The following is a 27193-nucleotide window of genomic DNA, read 5'->3' as shown; positions in this document are numbered from 1 at the left end:
GTTCCTTCATCTCCCTCATGCCTTATAATGAAACCCTTTCCCTGCCCTGCTTGCCCCAACTCTCACACCCACAGCACACTCTCCACCATTGAACCTATTACTTATCTGCTTGATTAGATTTATTAGCTACCCCCGCTCCTCTCCAGGAGAATATACACTCCACAGAGCAGGGCACTGTTGCATTCACTGCCTACTGTCAAATGCCTGGCAAGCAACAGGTGCTTAAAGAATGTTGGAGCAAGGACTGCCAACTGTCAGAGGACAATTTGATGCAGCAGTGACGACAAAGTGGCCATTACCTGTTGCTCCGGACTCTGCTGGTCCTCCCGAGACAACCTCTGTAGACACACCAAATAATGCCATGACTATACTCTCGGTGCCTGGCACAGAGTTGGCACTCCAAAACTTTTGAATCAATGCTCAATGCGAGCACTTGGATGAAGATTAGAAAAGGACCAAGCAGCAGGAGGAAGTGTATAGATATAGAAGCAAGCAGGTTATCAGGTTAGAAGAGGTGGCTGGGCTCAGGGATGAGGGCTAGGGGAGAACAAAAGCCAAGAACAACATGAATTTTTAAATCTAGGAAGTCTAGAAAATGGGTCTTCATTAGAAACACCTGACTATACTGTTTACTTTTTATGATTTCAGTTTTGATATAGAACTGACACTTTAAACCACAAAAATTGACCTAGGAAGTGTTAAAAACAAGATGAAAGACTTAAAATGAAGTCACTAAGGCTAAGCCCCATGTCACCAAACCAACGCAACAGAGTATCAGCTCTCCCAGAAACAGTCCATCAGAAACTAAACCAGTCAATCAGAAATCTCCTATTCAGCACTAATTAGATAGTCTAGTGAACTAGTTAGATAGTCTGACTGGTAGGACCTGCCATCCCCTATAGAAGTTACCTCACAATAACTAAATTGCTTTTCTGCCTAATGTAACTTCCTTGTCTCTGCTCCCTTTTGCCTATAAAAGTCCTTTTATTTTGTACAGCTCCTCAGAGCTCCTTTCTACTTGCTAGACTGGAGAGTGCTAAATTTGAATCAATTTTCACAAACATTTTTAAATGCCCTAGCTTATCTTTTAACAAAAGAACAAAACACATCACTTCACAGGTATAAAAACTGAGGTCAGAGTAGTCAAGTCATATGCCTTAAGATTCAAAGACGGTAAAGAATCTGCCTGCAATGCAGGAAACCTGGGTTCAATCCCTGGGTCAGGAAGATCCCCTGGAAAAGGGAATGGCCACCTACACCAGTATTCTTGCCTAGAGAATCCCATGGACAGGGGAGTCTAGTGGGCTATAGTCCATGTGATCACAGTCAGACACGACTGAGCAACTGAACACGCACGCTTGCCTCAAGTGAAACAGCCAGATAGTCAGGGACAGTAAAATCTGCTGCCTGGTATCCAGGCCCATGGCCTTTCTGTCCTACTGCCTTTGAGATTATCTCTTTCTCAAGATCTTTACAAAAGGAGAAAAAAAGAAAAAGGAAGAAAAACTTTGGTTGTTTCATCCTTGAAGAGAGATACAAGTATTATATTTTCTAGACTAACCTTGAAAGCAAGAATCTCCATTAAAAAAAAAAAACCCTAAATTAAATGAACTTACATAAAAATAATAATATTTGTACATTTCCTAGCTTAATCTTAATTTTAGGCAGATCAACAAGCCACGAGTATGTGGACAAAAGGGATTTTGTTGGGATACTGGCCCCACAGCCAGTACAATAGCAACATCAATAGCTGCAAAGCTCTTAAGCCATTCCTATTAGGTGGCTTCTGGAAAGTTTTTAAAGTGATCAAACTCTTCCAAAATGCCTGTTAAAACTTGGCATCGATAATCAGTCCTAGAAAATGGCTTCAGAATCAATCAAAACATTAAAAGTCAGAATAAAGCAGCACAAGCATTCTCAAGAGAACATACTATTTAATGGGCAAATCAGGCCCTCAGAATCAAAGATATTAATATTTTACTACCAAGTTCCTAACTTGAAATTTGTGAAAATCTTGGAAAAAATTGGGGGTGACATATTATATTTTGTCTAATAAACAATTCAGAGTGAAAGTACATTAAGAATCAATGGAAAGTGTGATATTTAATCAATTAAAATGCATTTCTAACTTACTGTGCACATTTCTTCTGTACAACTGAGAAAACAGGGTCACATAAAACTACAGTCACCCATTAGACTTATCTTTAGGAAAACTTTGCAGCCTCAAAACAAGATCTAGTAGAAACCCCAAACATACTAGGTTTTCGGGATGACTCAAAATGTAGGACAGCATGCAATAATAAACTTATATTTTGGACTTCCCTGGTGGTACAGTGGATGAGAATCTGCCAACGCAGGGGACACAGGTTGAACCCCTGGTCTGGGAAGATTCCACATGCCGCAGAACAACCAAAGCCCGTGCACCACACTACTGACCTGTGCTCCCTAGAGCCTGTGCTCCCCAAGAGAAGCCTGGGCACCACAATGAAGAGTGGCCCCTGCTCGCCGCAACTAGAGAAGAGCCTGAGGGGCAGTGAAGACCCAGCACAACCAAAAACAAATACACTTAAAAAAAATTCACATATGAGCACAATTCAGACCTGGAAATCTGCATTTTCATAGTGATTAAGACTTGAAAAATACCAAAATACAACTGTAGTGCTACTTGGAAGATGATCTGATGTGCTATAAACATTTTTAACATCGGCATTTGGGTGCATACTCTGCCGCTGCTAAGTCGCTTCAGTCGTGTTCGACTCTGTGTGACCCCCATAGGCGGCAGCCCACCAGGCTCCTCTTGCCTGGGATTCTCCAGGCAAGAATACTGGAGTGGGTTGCCATTTCCTTCTCCAGGGTGCATACTCTAGTATTTACCAAATAATAGAATGACTTTTCATTCATGCATCTCATGATTTGATCTTTAAGAAACAAACAAAACCCAAACAAAACAACAACTACCAAGCTGCAGAATATAATCAGAATGAAAAGTGTTTTGAGAGAATGTGGACAGTATATTTTATGTTATCTAAAATTAAAAACATAAATTCACATTCATATAGAACTTTCAGATTTCCCCTACCCCAAAACAGTATAAAATAACATGACGCCTACAAAATCTACAAAATAACTCTTTTGCCTTACTAGACACATCAGGCAGTTATTTTCATTCATATTTTATAAAGTCAGACAGAGCAGTTAAGTCAGACAGAGCTTTGCCCAGAGTAACAAAGTCATCTTGGTCTTAGCACTGAAGAAGCCAGACCCTTGTCTAGTCATTTCCTCAACGTAGCCTCAGCAAGAAATAAAATGAGCCACGAACAGTCTGGCATTTGCCACACATCTTGGGACGTGAATCCTATTTTTAAGGCACTTAGTGTCTATATTTTTAAAAGTCAGGATGGCTTTCTAAGTGAGCACAACAAAAGTTCCTAATGAAGGGGCCCTTCTTCTCTTAGGCAGTTGAGAAGCAACAAAATTATTTTTAAAGAGGAAAGAACTAGTCCATTGAATAGTCTTTGCTGAAAGTGAACTTTCAGCTCCAAACTACTTTTTTCTTTTTTAATCTGCCAAGGATGGGGGCCTAAGATAAAGCTCGCTCAACGTTTTTAGTCACTGACACAGCACAGAGCTGGGCTGTGAGGCTTCAGCAGGGGGGTTGCCCATGGCTAAGTCTCAGAGTCCAAATGAGAGGGTGTAGGGGAAAAGGGAGGAAAAAGTAAAAAGAACTGACGCGGGAAAAAGAAAGGTAGGAATGAGAGAAAATCAGTGTGGGAGAGGAGTAAAGGAAGAGGTTCAAAGAGCAGAGGGAAGGGAGAGAACCAGCAAAAACCAGTTTGGGTGTAAGCAGGTTGCTAACCCCTGGCCATACGACTCAGGGTAGGGCCTCTGTTGACACTGGGTACTTCCTCTGAGCCAGAGAGTGAGTTCACGTGGAAGCTTTCCACAAAGGCACATACCAGTTCTTGTTCCATTTATGCGCAAACTCCACAAGCAAGAGGAGCTGGATGACTATGAAGAGGAAGCCTCCGACAGCTCCCACATAGCGCCAGGCTGCAAAAGAAGACCGTTTGAACGGAGATGAGGTTACGGTTCCAAGTGTCTAACTCAAAAGAGTAATGCCTATGGTTAATTCTTACCTCAGGCTCCCTGTACTGCTAACACACTGAATTCCCATACAACTGTACAAGGTGGGTACTACTATTATACCCGCATTACAGATGATAAAAACAGAGTCTACATAAGCTGACCAGGTCCTGCAGCCAGTAAAGGATGTGGCTGGGATACGAGCACAGGCAGTCTGGCACCACAGCATCCAAGCTTCACCTCCATGCTATAAATAAATGCCAGATACCTTAACAGATGTAGTTAATTCATAAAAGCAACAACAACCCCCCATTTAAAGTAAAATCACACATTGCCAGAAAAACCCAATATTTGAATTTTACTGGGGAGAGAACCATCAAGGTTCAGTGAAGAAATGAGGTTCAAACTGGAGTCATACTTCTGGCTCAGCCACAAAGCAGCTCAAACCTTGGATGAGCAACTCACATCTCTGGGTTATCTATAAAACAACTGAGCTGAGCTAGTGGACTAACTGCTAGGTCCCATGCATTCTAAGTATATTATTCTAATATATACAAGGACCTCTGTGGGGACTAGAAAACTAGTTACAGGCATTTTAGGTTAAAAGACAACTTGGATACAACTTCCTTAAGGGATGCATAGAAGCAGTGTGACCCTAAGAAACTCGCTGGACCTGGCATGTGGCTCATTGAGGACCTATCCTCATTCACAGTGTGAACACTTTCACTATCTTAATTAGGAAAGTGAATCCATTGGGTTTGAACAGTGCTTTGAAACTGAAACGCAGGCTTTATTTTTCCCCTCCCTAGCTCAAATAAAGAAAGGCCCCTTGTTTCACTTATGATTGAATGCTTCATATTAAATATTTCTAGTAGATTCCATCGATAAGGATATACAATTGAATTGAATATAATTGACTGAATAGAGTTAAATGTTACACAGTTTCACATCAGTCAGGTTTAGATATAGCCTAGAGGACCCCACTATCTTAGACACAGCTACATCTTAGACATAGCCTTTCTTAGCCCACTATCGTTGCAGCAGATTTAAAGCTGCTAAGAAGCCCTGGGTTTATGTGTAGGGCAGAAAGAACAAGGTCTCCCTAGTCACGCTGCTGATATGCTAAACTAGTTTTCAAACAAGTTTTCCAAGTGCCTCTTTTTCTCTTCAGGCCAATAACCTTTAACGTCAATTCTTCAGCCAGTAGAGTGACTAGAGGTTCTGTCACCAATCCGGGCAGGTGGAGGTGGGGTGGGGGGTGTTGAGCGGGGAGACAAGAAGTAGAGAGGGTGAATGAAGTGTGGGCTGGTGAGGTAGGTTTTTTTTTTTTTAAGCTACAAGAATGTTAGTAACCTAAACTATCAAAGGCACCCTGGACTACGCTTTGGAACAATTTTACAAAGTGAGTAAAAAATAGATAGATACCCCCAACCCTCCATTCGTACCATTCAGAAAGGTCTCCTGATCTGGAATGAAGAAGGCTCCTGAGCACATGGCCCCCAACAGCAGAAGTTTAAAGAACCAAAAGCTGGAGGGGAAAAAAAAAAACAAAAACAGGAAATGTATTCAAATGATATTCAAGGAAGGACAAAAGACCTCTTAGAAGGTAAGTGTATCAATCCATGATTCTGTTCACTTCAAATGGAGGGGAAGAAATTAAGTGACTGGGGACTGCCTCCTCCCATAATTAGACAGACTCAATGTTTGGCCCCTGATTCTGTCAAACCATTTTGTTGCAGGGTGGAAATGACCTGGGGGAAGGTCTTGGTACGAGAAATAAACTCTTATCTCCACTGCATTTCTCATTTATGGCATCAGGTGTCACAAACAGGAATTCAGTTCTTAGTCCACCGTGCGGTGAAAAGTGCAATTTCCACCTTCTCTAAAATCACTGTCAACAATTTCAAGTAGAAGAAAGCAGTCAGAGGGTGTGACGAGTAGAAGACGCCTTGGAATGCTGCTCTGAGTTCAAGGAAAGGAGAAACGATCCCTGTGAAGACTCACCCATTGTGAATGTAGGCTCTACAGCTTTTACTGTTGTTGATATTCAAGGTCAGGAGGCAGAAGATGAAGAAGAAACAGGCCATTCCAAAACAGACTCTGTATACTGCAGAATACCCCACCAGCTTCTCACAGGTGTCACCAGCTTTAATGCCTTTACAAATATCTTCAAAATAAGGGATCTGAAGAAAAAGAAAGTCTTTGTTAAAACTATATAAGGAAGAGTTGGTGCAGTTCTTTCAGCCTGCAAGTCAAAATCCAATGTGAAATACACCATGTACCAAGAGAAATTAAGACTGAGAAGAAAGTCTCTCTTCCAAAGACCTTTTCCTTAATTTTCTCTGAATCCTTTTTAGAGATATAGTGCTCATAACGCACCACTCACCCTTCACTTACCCCTAATGAATTCTGAAATCCAGCATCAGAATTTTTAAAAGTTATGCGTATAATACATGGGTATTTTTTCTTAAAATGTGTAAATATAGAGATTAAGTGCACATATGCCTTTATTTATGTAGGATAAGCTCCTAACCTAGCAATGAAATCAATGGGTCAGGGAGTAGCCACATTTTAAAATTTCAAGCAACAAAGTCAAATCACTGTTTTCAAAGGCTGCATTTATATTCCACCAGCAATATTTGAGACTGCTCACATTCCCAGCCTGAGCACCACATTTAAGGGTTAAAAACCATGAAACTGTTTCAATGTCCATAGTCCTCATTACTAGTAAGGTTCACATCTTTTTTTTAATTTAATATGTTGTACTGTGAATTGGTGGTTAATAGGATTTTTTACTTGATCCACTGGAGTTCTTTATTTATGGATCTTAATCTGATAAATGTCAACAATGGTTTCAGTTCAGTTCAGTTCAGTCACTCAGTCATGTCTGACACTTTGCGACCCCATGAATCGCAGCACGCCAGGCCTCCCTTGTCCATCACCAACTCCCGGAGTTCACTCAGACTCGCATCCATCGAGTCCGTGATGCCATCCAGCCATCTCATCCTCTGTCGTCCCCTTCTCCTCCTGCCCCCAATCCCTCCCAGCATAAGAGTCTTTTCCAATGAGTCAACTCTTCGCATGAGGTGGTCAAAGTACTGGAGCTTCAGCTTTAGCATCATTCCTTCCAAAGAAATCCCAGGGTTGATCTCCTTCAGAATGGACTGGTTGGATCTCCTTGCAGTCCAAGGGACTCTCAAGAGTCTTCTCCAACACCACAGTTCAAAAGCATCAATTCTTCGGCGCTCAGCTTTCTTCACAGTCCAACTCTCACATCCATACCTGACTACTGGGAAAACCATAGCCTTGACTAGACGGACCTTAGTCGGCAAAGTAATGTCTCTGCTTTTGAATATGTTTATTCCAGTACAATTAGAAGGTTTTAATATAAAACCCACTTACATTATCAGAATAATTAAAAACTTACATTATGAGAACAAGCAGCACATTTCTATTAATGTCAGAAAATAAAGATTTACTGTTAAAAAAAAAGAGAAAAATCTGCTTCTTACCAACATCAAAGCTGAACACTCTTCAGAACAGAAAATAAGTTGAAAAATCTCATTTAGCCTTTACTCACAAGACAAAAACTGAAACCAGGGGGAGAAAGGACAAAACACTAAAGGTAAAGCTGAAGCATGATAATTTCGTTTATTCTACAGAAAAGATCCTAAAGAAACAGTAACAATGAGGTTATTAAAATTTCCATCCGAGACCTAAGATCCCACAAGTCACCTAGCACAGCCAAAAAATAAAAATTAAAAAAGTTTTAAAATAAAAGATTTCTATAAACAGAAGGAAGACTAAATGTAATTGAAGTTCATCTTCCTCCCTGAGGATTCTCTCCCTCAGAAAAGATCTGCAATCATTACTATACCTGGATCTCAAATATGATTTTTTTTTAAATGAGTGTCTTGGGCAAAAATGCATTGCTACTGAGATCCCATTATAATAGTTCCACTTTCATGCATAGCTATAAAATATTTCATAAAGAAATACCAAATATTTTGTGGTCAGCAAGTTCCTGCAACTCCATTTTTTTTTAGATCACAGCAAGATGTAAATCCACAAAGAGAGATATTAGTATTATTTTTTGACCAAGCCAGGTAAAACACAGATTGTCTAGTTAAATTTAAATGTTGTATAAATAACAACTAATTTTTAATATAACAATATTTTGGGATACACTTAGACTAAATATTGAATGGGGCATACTTATACTAAAAAAGTATTCCTTGCCAAGATATAAAGCTCAAAAGAAGGCATGATCTTGGTGGGAAGGGCCGGGTATATGCCACACCAAGAAGACTGGCTCCCACACTGTAAGGAAGGGGAAACAACTATTTAAGCTGGAATGCCTTTGGCTGCAAAGTGAAGAACATGTGAGAAAAGGGACAAGTTTGAGGCAGGAGGATTAGAAGGCTACTGAATTAACAGTCCGGGTAACAGTTGAAGAAAGGAAACTAGTAGCAGAAAAAACACAAAGTCTATGGGTAGAAGTCATAGTTGGCAGGACTGAAGGATAGGGAGAGGGTTCTTATCTGCCTTTTTAAAGTATTTAGGGTGGAGGGGGAGTAGGATTAAAGGGAAAAAGGAAAGTGAAGTTGCTCAGTCGTGTCCAACTCTTTGCGACCCCATGGACTGCAGCCTCCCAGGCTCCTGTCCATAGGATTTTCCGGGCAAGAGTACTGGAGTGGGTAGCCTGTCCCTTCTCCAGGGAATCTTCCTGACTCAGGGATTGAACCCAGGTCTTCCGCATTCCAGGCGGACGCTTTACCCTCTAAGCCACCAGGGAACCCCTAGGAACTGAAAAGAGCTCTGGGAGTTTGTTTTTAACATATAGGGTTGGAAGCACCCTGGAGCATTCCAGTGAGAAGGTGAGTCTGGAAACTACTTGAAAACAGTGATTAAGATACAGGATGCACCCCCACCAGGTCATGAGAGACCTTAGAAGGGCTTTCTGAAGGAGTCTGAATTTTCAGCTGTTTCATAATGAGTGAGCAAATTCACACGGTTAAAATCTTCATCTACTGAAGTCATGGGGGACCCCGTACAAGTGAATGTTTCAGAGCCTGTAGCAGGAAACAAAAGCTGCACCCTATGAGTGGTACTGGTAATAAGGAGGTTCAGTTCAGTTCAGTTGCTCAGTCGTGTCCGACTCTTTGTGACCTCACGAACCACAGCATGCCAGGCCTCCCTGTCCATCAAGTGGGCCTTAGGAAGCATCACCACGAACAAAGCTAGTGGAGGTGACTGAATTCCAGTTGAGCTATTTCAAATCCTGAAAGATGATGCTGTGAAAGTGCTGCACTCAATATGCCAGCAAATATGGAAAACTCAGCAGTGGCCCAGTGTTCTTGCCTGGAGAATCCCGGGGACGGGGGAGCCTCATGGGATGCCGTCTATGGGGTCACACAGCGTCGGACACGACTGAAGTGACTTAGCAGCAGTAGCGGCAGCAGCAGTGGCCACAGGACTGGAAAAGGTCAGTTTTCATTCCAGTCCCAAAGAAAGGTAATGCCAAAGAATGCTCAAACTACCGGACAATTGCACTCATCTCACACGATAGTAAAGTTATAAGGAGGTAATGTTGCTTTAAATCTGTAAAAGGAGGCACCATGCCTCCACCTTATTTGTTTTATTCATATGGGATTTACTGCTCTGTAATATTCATTCAGCTCTTCCCCTACCTTCTCTGTTCCCCCTATCAGCAAAGCTAATCCCTTTTGCACAGCACCCCAACACTCCTGCCATAACACATGCATGTCAGTTCAGTTCAGTCGCTCAGTCGTGTCTGACTCTTTGCGACCCCATGAACCGCAGCACGCCAGGCCTCCCTGTCCATCACCAACTCCCGGAGTTTACCCAAACTCATGTCCATTGAGTCGGTGATGCCATCCAACCATCTCATCCTCTGTTGTCCCCTTCTCCTCCTGCCTTCAATCTTTCCCAGCATCAGGGTCTTTTCAAATGAGTCAGCTCTTCGCATCAGGTGGCCAAAGTATTGGAGTTTCAGCTTCAACACCAGTCCTTCCAATGAACACCCAGGACTGATCTCCCTTAGGATGGACTGGTTGGATCTCCTTGCAGTCCAAGGGACTCTCAAGAGTCTTCTCCAATACCACAGTGCAAAAGCATCAATTCTTTGGCACTCAGCTTTCTTTATAGTCCAACTCTCACATCCATACATGACTACCGGAAAAACCACAGCCTTGACTAGACAGACCTTTGTTGACAAAGTAATGTCTTTGCTTTTTAATATTCTGTCTAGGCTGGTCATAACTTTCCTTCCAAGGAGTAAACATCTTTTAATTTCATGGCTGCAGTCACCCCCTGCAGTGATTTTGGAGTCAGCGTCCCTTTAATTTACGCAGTCCATCTTTCCCAGCCAGATTCTTCTCCACCTCCCTACCCACACCCAAGTCTCTCTTCTCCTCAGATCAGTTCAGGAAGAATGCTCCTGCCAGCAGGCACGAGCACCCACCCTGTCATCCCCCACAAACTCCCCTTCCCCAAACCCTTACTTACTGTGCCAGGGGCCCTTAGGCTTATCAAAGGGTGAGTATGTGGCACTGTATATCTCATCCACAATAAAAGCAGGCAAACAACCCCCTACTCTAAATACTAAGACCTGCCTTATGCTCTGTGGGTGACTCAAGTCGTCTAGCTTTCAGCATGTGGTGAATATTTTTGGGTAAAGAACCTCCGAGTAGAACAAGCTGGCAGGATTTAGCAACGGGAATTTGCTCTGATTAAATATTTGCTGTTCCGAGCTCCATCCCAGTTTTAGAAAAAGAAAACATACATCACACACAGATTCCACACTGTGGGCTGGAGGGGACAGGCCTCCTAAGGATGTTGCCTCTTATGTCTGGCTCTGGGCATCCAGGGACCTGCATCTGTGTTGGTTCTATACAGACCCGAGGGCAAGGAGTTTCCTGCTAACCACTGAGCAACCAAACTCAAAGTCACAAAGTATCAGCGAGCAGAGCTCATGTGGACTTCCAACCCTAACTCCACTAATAACTTGGGAAAATTACACACCCTAGCTGAGCCTCAGTTTCCCTACCTGTACAATGAAATAATACTGCCTTCCACCTCATGAAGCTGCTCTGAGAATTAAATCAGTGAATCCTTGTAAAAAGGGCTCATCACAGTTCTTGATCCATAGTAGCCATTAAGCAAACGTATTTAATTCTAAAGTTATTATTTACAAAAAAAAAAAATTTCAGGGGAGGAAGTCAGGCACATTACATGAACCCCTGATTGGCTGATGCATTCTGATTTAAACAAGAGGGGAGATGAACATCTTAGAACTCAGTAGACACTCTATTCACTTTACCAAAGGATTCATACTGAAAGATACAGTTGAACTTCTCTATAACTGCCAGTTCTGCATCTATGGATTTGACTAACCACAAAAAGAAATTTTAAAAAATTTCTTTTTCCCAGAAAGTTTCAAAAAACAAAACTTGAATTTGTCATGTACCTCAAACTATTTACATAACATTAGATATTTTAAGTAATCTAGCAATGATTTAAAGTATATAAAAGGATGTGCCTAAGTTATATGCAAGTCCATTTTATATAAGGGACTTAAGCATCAGTGGATTTTGATATCCAAGAGGGTCCTGGAACCAACCCCCAAAGGATACCAAGGAACAACTGTACTGGCAACTTTCAATAAGGTGATCCTTTCCCTGGCACATCTATATAGGCATACCTCAGAGATACTGTGGGTTCGGTTCCAGATCAACGCAATAAATAAAGCAAAGGGCACAGTAAAGCAAGCCACATGAATTTTTTGGTTTTCCAGGGCACATAACAGTTAAGTTTACACTATACTGCCGTCTATTAAGTGTGCAATAGCATTGTGTGTTTTTTAAAAAAAGCATTGTTTAAAAATTTAATAATATAAGATTTAAAAATATTTTATCGCTAAAGAACACCAATCATCTAAGCCTTTGGTTAGTCATAGCAGTAACATCAAAGATCACTGAACATGTAACAACAGTAATGAAAAAGTTTGAAATACTGCAAGAATTATCCAAGTGTGACACAGAATGAGCAAATGCTGTTCAGAAAATGGCACACTGATTCACTTGCTCAAGGCAGGGTTCCCACAAACCTTCAGTTTATAAGTAAAGCACAACAAAACAAGGTATGCCTGTATAAGAACTGAGTTCTAAAAACAGTACTCACTACCTGTCTTTCAGAGACCTAGTCACGACTCAAAAGAAAATATATCTGAACTTCCAAATCAGGGAAGACATTTCAAAACATCAACACGAGTATTAAGCCTAGAGATGTTTGCTAGAAAATCCCCATGGCTTGTCTGTTGAGGGGAGATGCTGGCTATGCCCTTAAAACAATTTGAATCTTGGGCAAATAAATGTGAAGAAATAATGGCAGGGTTAGAAAGGCCTATAGGTCTAGTTGGCCAGGGGCCCACATGATACAAACTTAGAAATAAAGAATAGAATTTGGGAGTGGTTCTTACAGAAATGAAGAGGAAAAGGAGCATCATGTCCCCATAACATTATTTTAAAGAGATGAGTAAATGGCACATTAGCAAAGCTAATGAGTCTTACCTTCCATTATATCAAATTTTTAGGACATTGAATGAAACCAAGCTGCAAAGAAAGCTTGGGGAGAGCTGAGCAGGAGTGATATCACAAAATCTAGAAGGTTCTGTTTAGTATCTTACTTGAAATAAACTTCAGAACCAAGACTCTCTTCCCTTTCTGACATTCCAATTATTTGTAAACTTTTAAAGACAGTTTAGTTTTCTCTGTGAAAAAATTCCAGTGTCCATGACAGTGGACCCACCCATGTCTGTTACCCACCCATGAATAGGAGGTGCAAAACGGGGAAGGCTAAAATCAGCTTCCATCTTCCCCTTGACGGCTTCTAGCAATCAAGTGTCATTTCTCTGTAAATTATTACCTTCGAGGCCCTTTCGGGATTGGGGGGGCTATTTTTAAAAACAGTAACCACCAGGGACTTCCCTGGTGGTCCAGTGGTTAAGACTCTGCACTTCTAGGGTAGGAGGCGCAGGTTCCATCCCTGGTCAGGGAACCAAGATCATCGCACTTGCAATGCAGAGCAGCCAAACCAAAAAAGAGTAACCACCAGTACTCACATCTCTTTTGTTCAGATTTCTAAATATTTTTAAGAGAAAAGTTTACAATGTGTCATTACTAAAAGTCACGTGTGGGTGCTCAGTTGCTCAGTCCTGTCTGACTCTTTGTACCTTCATGGACTGTAGCCCGCCAGGCTCCTCTGCCCATGGGTTTCCCAGGCAACAATACTGGAGTGGGTTGCTATTTCCTACTCCAGGGGATCTTCTTGACCCAGGGATCCAACCTGTCTCTCTTGCATCTCTTGCATTGGCAGGCAGATTGTTTACCACTGAGCCACCTGGGAAGCCCATTAAACGTTATAAGGGGAACTAAAATTCCACTGAGCCTGGTTTTATTTGACCCAGTCACCTATGCAGTCAGGAACTTAATGTCCCCAGTAGTAACTCCCCAGAATCTCAGAAGCATGCAAGACAGAGACGATGCTAGAGTTCACAGCTCCCCCTCCACCATGAGCCTTTCAGGATCAAACCGCCACAAATATGATTAGATAGTTAGAAAACAACTCCAATCACAAACTTTAAATAATAAGCTTTCAATTGAAACAAGACAGCTTGCAGAGAACTGACTAATAATGACGACATGAGGGGCTCTTCCTTACAAGGGAAACGAGGGGCAGCTACCGTCAATCTGCTCAGGGAATTAGGATTTATGAAGGCAGAATGCACAAAGAACCACTCCACTTCCTAACCTTGAAGGAGGATAAGAGTTAATCCCAGCGAAAACTCATATAAAGCTTCAATGAGGCAACACCAGTGGGGCTTGGGGCCACGGAATACAGAGTCCTATGTGCTGACTGGTGCGGCCTATGAGGGAAGGCAGAGGGACCAAGGACCAAGATGCCCCATTTCTAGTTTGGCAGCGGGCTGGATGGTGGGCCAGCAGTGGATAGGAAGCACAGGAGAGGGGCGGTTCCAGGGTGCAGGGGTAGTAATTCCGTTAAGTATAGGCTTCCAGAATCACGGGGAAATGTGGGCAGATGGTGAGCGAGCAGGACTAGAGAAAGGACTGGTAGGGACCAGAAGAGATGGCAAAGGAGGCACTCGACGGAACCCAGGTGGAGGAGCGGGGCGTGGAGGAGACACAGCTGGGAACAGCCCAGAGAGCTGAGGAATGCAAACATCCAGGGACTGGGAAGAAGGGGGAAAAAAAAAACAAGAAAGAAACTGAAAAGACACAGAGCCAGAGAGAAGCTGAGCCAGCAGAGTATGTCAAATACCACCAGCTGATGAGACGCCAGAAGTACCATTGGATTTGGCAACGAAGAGTCATTTGGGGCAGTAATCAGAATATTCTCCAGAGCAGAGACTGAAGGCTGAGGAGAGGAGACAGTCCACGGGGCTGGATACTGGGCAGGAAGTGACCCTAACAGGCCTTTCACCTCTGCTTTCAAGAAATCTAACTGCAAACCTAAAAGTGCATCATTCTAAAATATATTTATTTACCATTATACAAGCAATCTGGAGAAGAGAATGCCAACCCACTCCAGTATTCCTGCCTGGGGAATCCCCTCGACAGAGGAGCTTGGCGGGTTATAGTTCATGGGGTCACAAAGAGTCAGATACAACTGAGCGAGTGAGCATACATACAAGCAACACATATTTACATTCTTGTTGCTGAGGAAAATGTAAATTACAACAGATACAGGTAACTGAATTCCCCTATCATGACTCCAACCCTAACCTGACTGCTTCCAGAGGGAACCCCTGTCACACTTCCTTGTAGGCCCTTTGCTCTGTTACTCCCCATTCATTATGTCCCGCAGATTGTTGCATGTTCAACACATAAATATATTTGCAACATTTTAAACTGCTATATAAAGAAAGCTGAGCACTGAAGAATTGATGCTTTTGAACTGTGGTGTTGGAGAAGACTCTTGAGAGTCTCTTGGACTGCAAGGAGATCCAACCAGTCCATCCTAAAGGAGATCAGTCCTGGGTGTTCACTGACTCAATGGACATGGCTCCAGGAGTTGGTGATGGACAGGCAGGCACGGCGTGCTGTGGTTCATGGGGTTGCAAAGAGTCGGACACGACTCAGCGACTGAACTGACTGAAACTACTATACAGAAGTCCACAGCCCAGACCCACGGTAAGACTGACATCCAGAAGATGAATGCTGGATCATGAAGGTGGTTAAATTTTAATAGACACTGACAAACTCTTCCCAGGGAGGACTGAAAACTCTAGGGTAATGGGTAACAGGGAGAGCAGACAAGACGAACAGAGGAGGCAACGGAGCCCCCCACCCCGTCTCGGAGCCAGGAAAGCCTCTGCTGCTCCCACAGGGTCAGCTTCTCAGTAAGCACTGCTCCCCAAAATCAAGGGGAAAAGGGTGGACCAAGGCCCTGAGTCCAGACAGCAAATCCATACCCAAGCCCAGAGATAAGACTGCAGCTGTGGAGGCCTGGACTTTGTTTTAGATGGAAGACACAGTTACTGACCCACTCTCTCTCCCGCAGGATGCAGGGTCTGATAGACGAGTCTCTGCCCGCTGAGAGGAGCAAAGCCCACTGACAGTTCTCTCTTGAACACTCAGATGCTGGGGTTTCCTTGGAAAGGACCAAGTGTCTAAACAGGCAGGGCTTTCTAGTCAGACCGCTTATCAGTGGGAAGATGTGCTTATGGCCTAAGTGAGCAGCACCAAATCAGCTAACTTCCCATTGAATGTGTGAACAGGAAGAGCCTGGTGATCTGAATATGCAAATCCAACCACGCTCATGGCTGTTTTCTGTCAATAGCCACTGAAAGTCCAATGAAATGGGAGTTTACAGGTGTATTCTTCATGCATACTATATGGTATGCAAATATACCTAGATATCACAGCACAGGGCTTGGTCACTCTCATTCATATCTGCTATGTACAGGTATGCTTCTAGGTTATGGAGATTCAGGCAGCAAATAAAACAGATTAAAAATCCAAGCTAGGGCTTCCCTGGTGGTCTAGGGGTTAGGAACTCGCCTGCCAGTGCAGGGTACACAGGTTTGGTCCGGCAGTATCTCACATGCCACGGAGTAACGTGCGCCACAACTACTGGCCAGCACTCTAGAGTCCACGCTCTGCAAGAAAATCCACTGCCATGAGAAGCCTGCGCACGGTAACGAGAGTAGCCCCTGCTCTCCACAACTGGAGAAAGCCCGAGCACAGCAACGAAGACCCGGCATAGCCAAAAATAAATAAATGAATAAAGAAATTAAAAAAAAAAAAATTCCAAGCTAACAAGGAGCTAACTTTCCAGAGAAATGCTAGCCATGTGAGCTCTACTTTACGGATATTTCAGGCATTTTCATGGTTTAACTTTGACTATCCACATTAGTTAGTCCATCCTAAAGGAAATCGACCCTGAATATTCACTGGAAGGACTGAGGCTGAAGCTGAAGCTCCAATCCTTTGGCCATCTGATGTGAAGAGCCTACTCACTGGAAAAGACTCTGATGTTGGGAAAGATTGGAGGCAGGAGGAGAAGGGGGCGACAGAGGATGAGATGGTTGTGTTGCAGGAAGGAGGACCCCTTCCAGGGCCCCAAACTGGGCTCTTGTCTAACACTCGGAAATGAAATTGTCCGAGGAGACACATGTTTTTACAAAGCAAGAGATTTTATTGGGAAAGGGCACCCAGGTGGAGAGCAGGAGGGTAAGGGAACCCAGGAGAACTACTCTGCCGCATGGCTCACAGTCTCGGGTTTTATGGTGATGGGATTAGTTTCCGGGTGGTCTTTGGCCAATCATTCTAATTCAGAGTCTTTCCTGGTGGCGCACACATCGCTCAGCCAAGATGGATGCTAGCGAGAGGGATTCTGGGAAGTGGACGGACACGCGGTATCTCCTTTAGACCTTTCCCGAACCCTTCCTGTTGGTGGTGGCTTATTAGTTCTGTATTCCTTATCAGGATCTCCTGTCATAAAACAACTCATGCAAATGGTTACTAGGGTGCCTGGCCAGGGTGGGCGGTTTCAATCAGTGTGCTTCCCCTAACAGTTGGATGGTCTCCCCGACTCGATGGATATGAGTTTGAGCAAACTCTGGGAGATAGTGAAGAACAGGGAAGCCTAGAGTGCTGCAGTTCATGGAGTCACAAAGAATTAGACACGACTTAGCAACTGAACAACAACAATCCATGATTTTGCCTTAGGTAGGACACAGAAACCTAATGTTCTCCAAAAGATGGAACTCTACTGTGAAATGAAATATTTCCCGCTCTACACTCAAGTCTCTTTCAAATGCAAATATCTGAGCCTGAAACAAAGCTAGCTATTTGGAAACCATCAGCTACTTCCTCCGCGTTAGAGCTGAGGAGCTGGTGGAATGTGAGAGGTGGCCTCATCGGACACCCCTTACAGTAAACGGGAATTAGGAAGTGAACAATAAAGAAAGCAGGTCTGGCCCCAGATAGTTGGAGGCATATGAAAGAAATGACTTCAGCAAACCCGGAGACTTGCATTTTCCCATACGTAAAAGATGGCTGAATCTCTTCATGTGACAGATTTGGCTTTTCTTAAGTGTGTGCTTGCTCCATTCCTTCAGTCCTCTTTGCGACTGAAGAGTCCTCTTCAGTCTTCTAACATGCACTAGCCCCCAGGCTCCTCTGTCCATGGGATTCTCCAGGCAAGAATACTGGAGTGGGTTGTCATTTCCTTCTCCAGGGGATCTTCCTGACCCAGGAATTGAACCCCCATTTCCTGAGTCTCTGTATTGCAGGAGGATTATTTACCCACTGAGCAACCTAAAAGTGTGAAAGTCGCTCAGTTGTGTCTGACTCTTTGCGACCCCAGGGACTATACAGTCCATGGAATTCTCCAGGCCAGAATACTGGAGTGGGTAGCGTTTCCCTTCTCCAGGGGATCTTCCCAACCCAGGGATCAAACCCAGGTCTCCTGCATTGCAGGCGGATTCTTTACCAGCTGAGCCACAGAGTATTCTTCCAATATTCAGATTACCTGCCTCCTTGCTGCAAACTTATACATAGCCTGGGTCCTCCCCTGCCTCCTCAGAGTCAGCTCTCTCAGGAGTGGCTGAGATGCTGTCTCCTGGGCTCGAGTCCTAACATTCCCACTGAATGAAACCTAACACTCAAAGTTTGCACATGTTTTTCCAGTCAACACTACCAAACCTACACCCTCCAGATTCTGAGAGCCCCTGGTCACTTGTTCCCCAATTCTAGGGCTAAGAGCCCAGCCACACACACAGTTCGGTTTCTGGCCCACCATCCTTCTCATTTTACACTGGACCAGGAATTGGGGGCCCCCAGGAGAGGAACTGGGGTACCAAATACTCATTTTCTCCACCCCTACTTCCTCCCAATCACCAAAATGCTTGGTTTGGCTACATAGAAAGAAGGGCTGATTATTATTATTATTTTTAACCTGTGAATGATTTACCATGTATCTCAAAAGGCCAGGATGAGTAAATCTGTCACGAGTAAAAACATCATGCTGTTCAGTGTGTCTCACTAAATTTATTGCTGTGCTGTTCTTGCCTAGTCAACCCAGAACACGGCTCATACAGCCTGGTATCTGCAACTTAATCAGGAGCTCCAGGACCCTCAGCACAAAGTTTAGCCCATTCAAGTTTCCCCTTTAGGGAAAGGGGAGAACAATTGCGTAGGACACCAACTGGGCCACTGAGGTCAACCATGGGCCAGCACAGCAAAGGAAAGCCTGTGGGTCAGAACCAGCCAGCTCCTGTTTATGTAAATAAAGTTTTATTGGAACACAGCCATGCTCATTTGTTGGTATTTTGTTTTGGCTGCAGAGTTGAGTAGTTGCTAAGGACCACAGGGCCTTCATAGCTGAAATGTTTATTAGCTGGCTCTTTACAGGAAAGGTTTGCCCAGCCCAGGACCAGGAAGTAGAGTTGAGGAGCTGTGCTAACTGCTGAAGTGTAAATTAGCATCTCAAAGGCAAATGACAACTGGTGATGACTTACTCTACAAATCAACAGTGAAAGGAACAGCAGACAGGCAATCAGCTCAACTGGTCGTGATCAATTGGCTATGGTCCTCCCCTGAGTGTCCTGCCTTCTCCAGAGCATGCCCTGCTGCCCCCAAAATGGAACTTAGTGCTTTTAAGTGAATTAAATTGTTCATCTGCCATATGTTATTTTCAGGGCTACAGCTTAAGGGTTTAATTTGTCTGTCTACAAAAAAAATAAAAAAGCTTTGTGAAAGGGGTGGTGGAGGACATGTCTTTGAGTTCAGCGCTTTTTTTCTGTGGGTCAGAAGCCCACATAGTAGGAAAAGAAAAAAAACCCTCACATCTGTTATACAAACACGACTTGTGGAACCAAAAATAAAACCCACACTGATGAAAGCCAGCGTGTTGCAAGATATAATTTTAGACTTAATTTTAAGACTGTAGAAACAGCCTCATTGAAATTTAAAAACCACAACCTTGCTTCCCCCCAACCCCAACCCTCCCAGCAAATACCCAACCCCTCTTTGTGATTAAGCTCAACCCTGCTTTAGAGGGCAAAACACTCTAAGCCCTTTTACAAACCTCCCTCCTCACCTGGACTTCCAGTTCCTCCACATAAGGATAGGGGGAAAGCATTCCTGAGTTCTGACGTGACCCCAGAGGTCAACAGAAGGGAGCGCTAAGCTGACACCACCATCTCCGATAATCACTAATGGAATTCAGATATTTTTAACTTTCAAACACAACCACGTGCACATGTGGCCTGATGCTAGGGGCGCCTTCCTCACACACAGAAACTACATAAGGAGGCCCAGTTCTCACGCCCGCATCCCATGCGCCTGGCACAGTGCTTGGCACTCACACAGGCAGGAAAGAAGGGAGGGCGGGAGCGAGGGAGGAAGGAATCAGTTACATGACTTAAAAGATTTTTTTTTTAAACAAGAACTCAGATTACAGTTTAACCAAGTAACACGATCAGTCTTTTAAACCCTTATCAAATATCAAGACTCAACTATTCACAATACGTATGTCTGCTGCTCACCGCCGCAATCTGAGGCTACTGTTTAATGTTGTGCCATTTGTCTGTGCCTCTGGCCCTGTCACAACAGAGCTGTTTCCAGCCATAAGATCATGTCTGTCCCATTTATCTGTAGAGAGCGTCAAGGCCTCTGCAGACTGTTGCTTAACAGATGCTTTTGATGATGACAGAAAAACGGGGTTAGGAAAATTTCAGTTCTCACATCTCATCGTCCCTTGCCCACAGTGAAGTGCATCCTGAAACGGAGATCCTACTAACATCCGATGCTCCCCCAAAGCTTCTGGATAATGGATCTTCCAGACAAAGGACAATAACTATTGTTTCTTGTTTTCTGGCTCCTGGGGAGCTCATTATTACTGGACAAGGGTCAAGTCTCTTTGTCTTTGGTTCAGACTCAAAAAAACTCTCAGCAGGGTTTCACATTAGTTCAGATCGTTGCCTGCAGAACCAATCTGCTTCCCACCATCGTTTGCCCGCATTCACTAAGTACTGAAGGCTGGGGCCTGAGCCACGAAAGAAGCGACGGATGGGGGGCCACAGGAATGGTCTTCTTTGGGTGGTGTTACGTCCGGATGCAATGTGGACCTAAGATAGAACTGTTTGGAAACATGTGTCCCCAGAGTCAGCCAACTGAGAGTGGAGGGGACCCAGAAGATTTAAAAGATGGAATCTCACTGCCAGCACACCCCTGGCTAACTCTGATCAGGCCACAGTAAGAATTCCCCCTCTGTATTCTACAGAGAACTTGAAGTTCAATGGCCCAGACCAACCTTTTAACCTCAGAAACACGCTGGCTGATCTGCTGGACACATATAAGGAACAAGAGCAGTACAATGAACTCAGCAGGTGTTCAGGAGGAGGACTTTTGAAAAGCATTCTATCTCAGCTGAATTAAAAAAAAATAAAAATAAAAAACTCCATAATCAGATAACTGGGTCAGCAATTTTTCTGGGGGGTGGGGTGGGCCGGGGGGTACTAAGTCAACACTTGTTCTAACACAAAACAGAAAATACCAGCTGAGACTATAGAGTTCTGCTCCCTATAACTTGAATACGCACAGCAACACCTGTTGCAAGGTCTCAGGTACAAGGTTCTGCTAACATTCAACCAGTAAAGACCAAAATCAAAGCAAGAGCCAGACTTCCCAGCTTGAGCGTGAATACCTGTCATTCTGTGCTGTGACAAATTACATGGTGTTTGTGACCAAAGCAGAGTATTTTTCACTGCTGCTGTTGACTTTGAAAAGATGGTCACACCAAACACAACTTGAAGGCAGGTTCTATTTCACATGCAAAGCCACCACATAAGTAAACAGTAGATTTGCGGTTGCCCCTATTTTCTACTTCAGACTAACTGTCGTCCCTGGAGCCCAGCTTCTGGCTCTCACGAGGGAAGGAGGCTGGTGAGGAAGGAAAGCTAAGGAAGCTGCCGAGGCCTGCGTTTTCCAGAGGAGATGCTTCCCCCTCACCGTAAGTCCAGAAGGAAGCTCAGGAATCATGAGGAAGGGTGTTTGCTAAGGCTTCTCCTGCTGCTTCTCAGCAACAGCCAGACCCGGCTGAACAGGCCAGAGAGGCACCCCCAGAGGGGGTCCAGTGGTCCCAGGTCCTCATCCAGCGCTACCTGGTGTCACGCCTTGGACAAGCCACCTCACTGCCCTGGGCCACCCCTCTCATCTGTCAAAAGAGGAGACTGCTTAGGATTATAATGGAAGACTCTGCCATTGTGAAACAATGTTTTACTCAAATTATACTGTCAAAAGAGGGCAATATTTTCTGTGTAACATGTAACACCACATAATATCTGCTGTCTCTTCACTGGGGAGAAGACGTAAACAGAAGCTACATCGTTTCCCCTCCCCCCCACATCTATTATCTTTTTAACCAGATTCTTTAACTAGTAATTTTGTTTCATGTTGTGTTTTTTTTTAATCCCCTGTGACTAGCAAGGGACTGGGAACAGGAAGGCTTTCCCCAAAACAATACTATCCCTAATGCTTTCATATTCCTAATAATGCAGGTTAAACATAAAAAGTAGAACAGCTCATTACTGAATTTCAGCATCTCTAACATAGTGGATCAAAGCTCTGTCAACTCTAGGAACCACCAAAGCTGGCTAAACGTCACTGAACTGACCACAGGTGTACTCGGGAGAGCATTCTGAAATCTAAGTTTTTCTCTGAGGCAAGTAGCTTCTGTGTTCCTCTACAGCCTGTGGGGACTCTGGAATTTGAAAATGGAGTACCATTTGGGAGATATACAAGTTCCAACAACATCCTCAGGTCACCCATGGGGATAGTTATCTAGAGAAAGAAGTCTGAGGGAAGCGAACATGCGAAGCCGGGGACAGGAGGGCAATCCAAGTCTCAATAAGAGAACTGGAATGTGACCTCAGGAAGCCTGGGAGGCTGAAGCAGGACTGCCCGACAGCAGACTGGAAACCCAACACTGCACGACCTTTGTGGGGAAGTAGGTGGTCAGCACTGGACCTGGAAAAAGTGGGGAGGATGATCTGTCAGGATCCCGGGCCTGTCCTGAGAAAAGCCTGCCTCAACCAGCAGACCCGTCAGGATGTGAACAACCGAAGCCAGAAATGAAAGTGTTGCCTCAGGGAAGGGATCAGGTCAGGACATGACCTCTTCACTGCCTGGGGTGGGGCTGGGGGTGGGGAGAATCTCCAGATACGGATGTGGCTTGGAACAAGCCTGGCTATAAATAGTACTTCTTTATTTCAATTTCATCCATCTACTTCCGAATAATCTTATGCTAATACAGGTAATATACATGAATTTCCTATTAACACATCTTCTTCTCCTTCTAATGCACAGTGAAAATGACTGGGAAATACAGGCCAAAGGTAATTTATATATCACTTCTAGGGGATGTGTTGAGAGAGACTGGATTTTCTGAATAAATAGAGAAAAATCCTTTAAGCCCATCCTGCTACCTCCATTCCAAGGGCCTAAATCCATAGCTGGCAGCCTCAACATCCATCCCTGTTCGCCTTCCTTTGCAAATTTGTACTTCATAATAACTGTAGAAATCGTGATTAGAACATATACTTGAAATGTGTTTAAGGTGGGGGAGGTGGTGATTGTAAGCTGGGAGTGTAACTGAAAAAGGGGCCGGATTCAGATCCCATCACTGTCCCACTTCCACCCCACCTGGGTCCTGAGATTGAGCAGTCCACTGAGTCCACCCAACCAAAGTGACTAGGACAATCTCTAAATGGCTCCTCGGATTAAAAAACGCCAGATTCCAGCAAGCCAAGGGCAGACCAGCCACGGCAGGAAGGGGCTTCTCGGGTCCAGCCTGGGCCTGTGTGCACAGATCCGCACAGACCACTGAGCACACTCAGCAACCTCTCTCCTCATCAGGCTGGGCAACGAGCCTGGGGTCCATTCTGATACACACAAGCCTTTTCACAAACTCGTAAACTCAGAGCTTAAGCTGTTTCAGGAGATGCACATCCAAATGCCTTTCTTGGGAAGCAAGAAGTAAGGATAGAGGTAAGCATCCAGCAACGGGGTCTACGGTGAGCTAGCAGGCTTGGCCCTCTACAGGCAGCCAACCGCACATTACAAAAAAAAAAAATCTGCAGGCCAAACAAGAAGAGCTTGTAAACCAACGAACAATTCCTAGGCTAGGAGGTTTTCAGGGGCACCTGAAATCTCTGGGTGTGGGCCTGGCTAATGGGCGGGGCTGGGGCTGGCTTTTCTCAAGTTCAGGGAAAGAATGGAATTCAGAAGCTGCTTTTAAGACGCTGAGGAACTGCAGCCAGAGGCAGCCCCTCACCTCTGGGATCTCATCCAGCCCTCCTTTTCTGCCTACGTTATCACCCTGTGTTGAAAAGAACCAAAATGCTCTTTTCATCCAATCATAGGGAGGATGCAATTTCACATTTCTACTCAGAGGAAAATGACCTAAACTCACCAGCAGAAAGTCATGTATATAAAGCAAAACATGTCTCCAAAAGAGATCAAGTTAAGACTATAAAACGTTAACACTTTTTACAACAAAGGAAGGGACCAAAAAAACCACTGCTATCAAAACCAAAGATCATAGTAGCTTCTCCTCTCAATACAAGGAACGATTCTTCAAATTTTAAATTTCAAGCAAACCCACACACACTACAACAACAACACAAACACCGGCCTTCCAAAATATGGAAGATGTGTTTTGGTTCTGAAAAAAAAGTAAGACACAAAGCTTCAGCCATCTCAGGCACCACCTACCACCCCATCAATGAGTCAGCCTGGGGACCAAGTGAACACGGGTTAGAGGAGACGGATCTGAGATGCTTCAGTGCAGGGGCCTGCGGGCTCTTCCTACCTGGACCTGGCACACAGCTCACAGGGAGGCAGCCCCAACGGCCATATATGCCCTCCCTTTTCCAGCACTGGCTTAGTCTTCAGAGCTCCTGCCCCACAGGAAACAAGAACAGCCTTCCTTCGCACAGCTTCCCAGGATGCCCAAACCTCAGGGTCAGCATCCCTCCACACAGAAGTTACATCTTGATTCGGTGGTGCCAGGCAGAAGGCTTACATCTCTCACCCATCTTGTAGTTGTTCTCCTATGTTCTAAAGTGGATTTTTAATCCCCACAGGCATCACATATCTCAAGACTATTTCTGAGTGAATTACACAGCTACTGACAACGATGACTTGCAATAAAACAGGCGGTATGTTGTGAGATGGGAAAAATGCTCACAGGAGAAGACAGAAATCACAGCCAGGTCAACCAGCACAGCAGAATCAGAGTGCTCATGAGAAAGAGGAAGTTCCTAAGGGGAGAAGGGAGGATGTGTGCTCATCTTCTCCCGGGAGAACACCAAAATCTCAACTTGCTGCTGAATGATCATTGACAGGAGAATGTGGCAACCCACCAAAAAGATACTCCGCGACCAAGGACAAAGGAGAAGCCCCAACAAGACGGGAGGAGGGGCACAATCACGTCTAAAATCAAACTTCATATCCACCAGAGACTCTAGGAGGGCACACACCAAACCTTGTGTGCACCAGGACCCAGGGAAAGGAGCAGTGGCCCCACAAGAGACTGACCCAGACCTGCCTGGGTCTGAGGGCCTTCTGCAGAGGCTCGGGTCAGCAGCAGCCTGCCGCAGGGCCGGGGCACGAGCAGCGGCAGTCCTGGGAGGCGCGGCGTGTGGCATTCGTCCTCGTGAAGGAGGAGGTCGCCATTAGCTCCACCAAGGGCCCCACTCCAGTACTCTTGCCTGGAAAATCCCATGGATGGAGGAGCCTGGTAGGCTACAGTCCATGGGGTCGCAAAGAGTCAGACACGACTGAGCGACTTCACTTCACTCACTTCATACTTTATCACTGGAGAAGGAAATGGCAACCCACTCCAGTATTCTTGCCTGGAGAATCCCATGGACAGAGGAGCCTGGCGGGCTATGGTCCATGAGGTCGCAGAGAGTCGGACACGACTAAGCACGCATGCACGAGCCCGTGGGTGGGTCCTCCACAAACTGGAGAACAGTTATACCCAAGAAGTTCTCGCACTGTTGCAGAAGCTCTAGACCCCCCAACAGACTTCCCAACCTGGGGATCCAGCAAAGGGCCTGAGAGCCCCCCAGGGAATCTGACTTTGAAGGTCAGCAGGATTCGATTACAAAACTTCCACAGGTCTGCAGAAACAGTGAGAAGAGGCAGGACGAAGTCTGGCCCAGCAGCTCTTGGCAGCTCCCTCTTGCTCAGACTGCAACACCCGCCTCGTTCTGCAGCCAAGGCGAAGACTGAAAATAACGGAAAAGGCGCTGCCTTGTGCCCTTCACGCTCACACCAGAGGCCTGCGAGGCTCTGGACAGAGCCCTGGCCGGTGCGCACGAAGGCAGGGCTGCTGGGTGGGAGGCAATTACACACTCCCATCCGGACTGGGGAAAGGATACGTGCTTTCCCCTCTTTCTCTCACATCCTCCGACATCTCCACAGGCCAGCAAAGAGAGGGCAAGGACTGCGGCAAAGCCCAGCGTGTGTCCCCACAAGGGGACCTTTCAGCACCTGCCCTCAAGCAAGGCCTGAGGATGAAGTCAGCCTCTATTCCACTGGCCAAGAAACAAACTGACTTTGTGACCAGCTGGCCGGCCAACCCTGTGAGGCCTCAGAGATGGAAAAAGGTTGGTTTCACCCACGGGAGCCTCATTCCCTATGCAGAAAGCCCAGCCAAACCATTTTCAAATAAGTACATTCAGGGGACAAGCACAGAAACATTTATAAGAGCCTCTGTGAGGAGTCAGGGTTGCCCCTTCCCTCCTCCCCTCCCTTCCTCCGCCTTCTGCTCTGCACACACACCACTGCTGCCCCGACCTCCCTAAGCAGCCCAGCCTGTTTCTATGACAACAGCCTCCTACTTAAGAATCTATAATGGCTTCCCATTTGCCATGAGACCATAGCCAAATGCCTCACCTTAGCCCTGAAACTCCTGCAAGTCACTTTACCTGCCCACATCTCCTCCCTGTCCTTCCACACATGCCTTGCCCTACAGGGCCTAGTCACTAAGAACTCAGTCAGCCTAGGTTCAAATCCCAGCTCCACCACTTGGAGATGGAGACCTTGGGCAAGGTACGTAAATGACTCCGAGCCTCAGTTTCTTCATCCGTAGAGCAGGGAGAGTGGCAACCTATTGCTCAGGTTGAGTACAGTAGTGATGAACTGAAATGATTCAGGTAAAATGCTTAAAATAAAACCTGGCATATCACCCAACAGATATTAGCAACTGAAACACTCATCACACGAGTCACTGCTTTCATGAAGCCTTCCCTAGCAACATCAGTCAGCACCTTCTGTTCCCCCCCATTTTTTTTTTCTTAAAAAAAAAAAAAAAAAAAAATCTTCTGTTTCTTAAAAGTTCTGCAATCAGCCAGAAGCCATAAATATTGGCTGGAGTTGTTGAGGACTGTTCCATGAGGAAGGTTACTTGGATGGCAATCAAATGTTACAAATTATTATTATTAAACTCACATCCTAAAATATGTCTCTTCATTCCCAAATTAGCTTTACCTCCA

The 27193-nt window shown here is 44.9% G+C and overlaps 1 protein-coding gene across 1 annotated transcript in view; it reads right to left on the bottom strand.

Annotated features, from left to right (window-relative positions):
• The window catches only part of SERINC5 (serine incorporator 5), a 107371-nt gene that overhangs the window by 25136 nt on the left and 55042 nt on the right, over nt 1-27193 (bottom strand). The window contains exons 3-5 of the mRNA XM_040225872.1: nt 6088-6266; nt 5529-5611; nt 3957-4050 (exon numbers count right to left, since the gene is read on the bottom strand). Coding sequence (XP_040081806.1) covers nt 3957-4050; nt 5529-5611; nt 6088-6266 — 356 coding nt within the window. The remainder of the gene's footprint in view (nt 1-3956; nt 4051-5528; nt 5612-6087; nt 6267-27193) is intronic.

The sequence above is a fragment of the Oryx dammah genome, unplaced genomic scaffold (genome assembly GCF_014754425.2).
Source record: "Oryx dammah isolate SB20612 unplaced genomic scaffold, SCBI_Odam_1.1 HiC_scaffold_26, whole genome shotgun sequence".
Taxonomy (NCBI): domain Eukaryota; kingdom Metazoa; phylum Chordata; class Mammalia; order Artiodactyla; family Bovidae; genus Oryx; species Oryx dammah.
The sequence above is the reverse complement of the archived record's forward strand: the minus strand, read 5'-3'. Positions and strand labels throughout refer to the sequence as shown.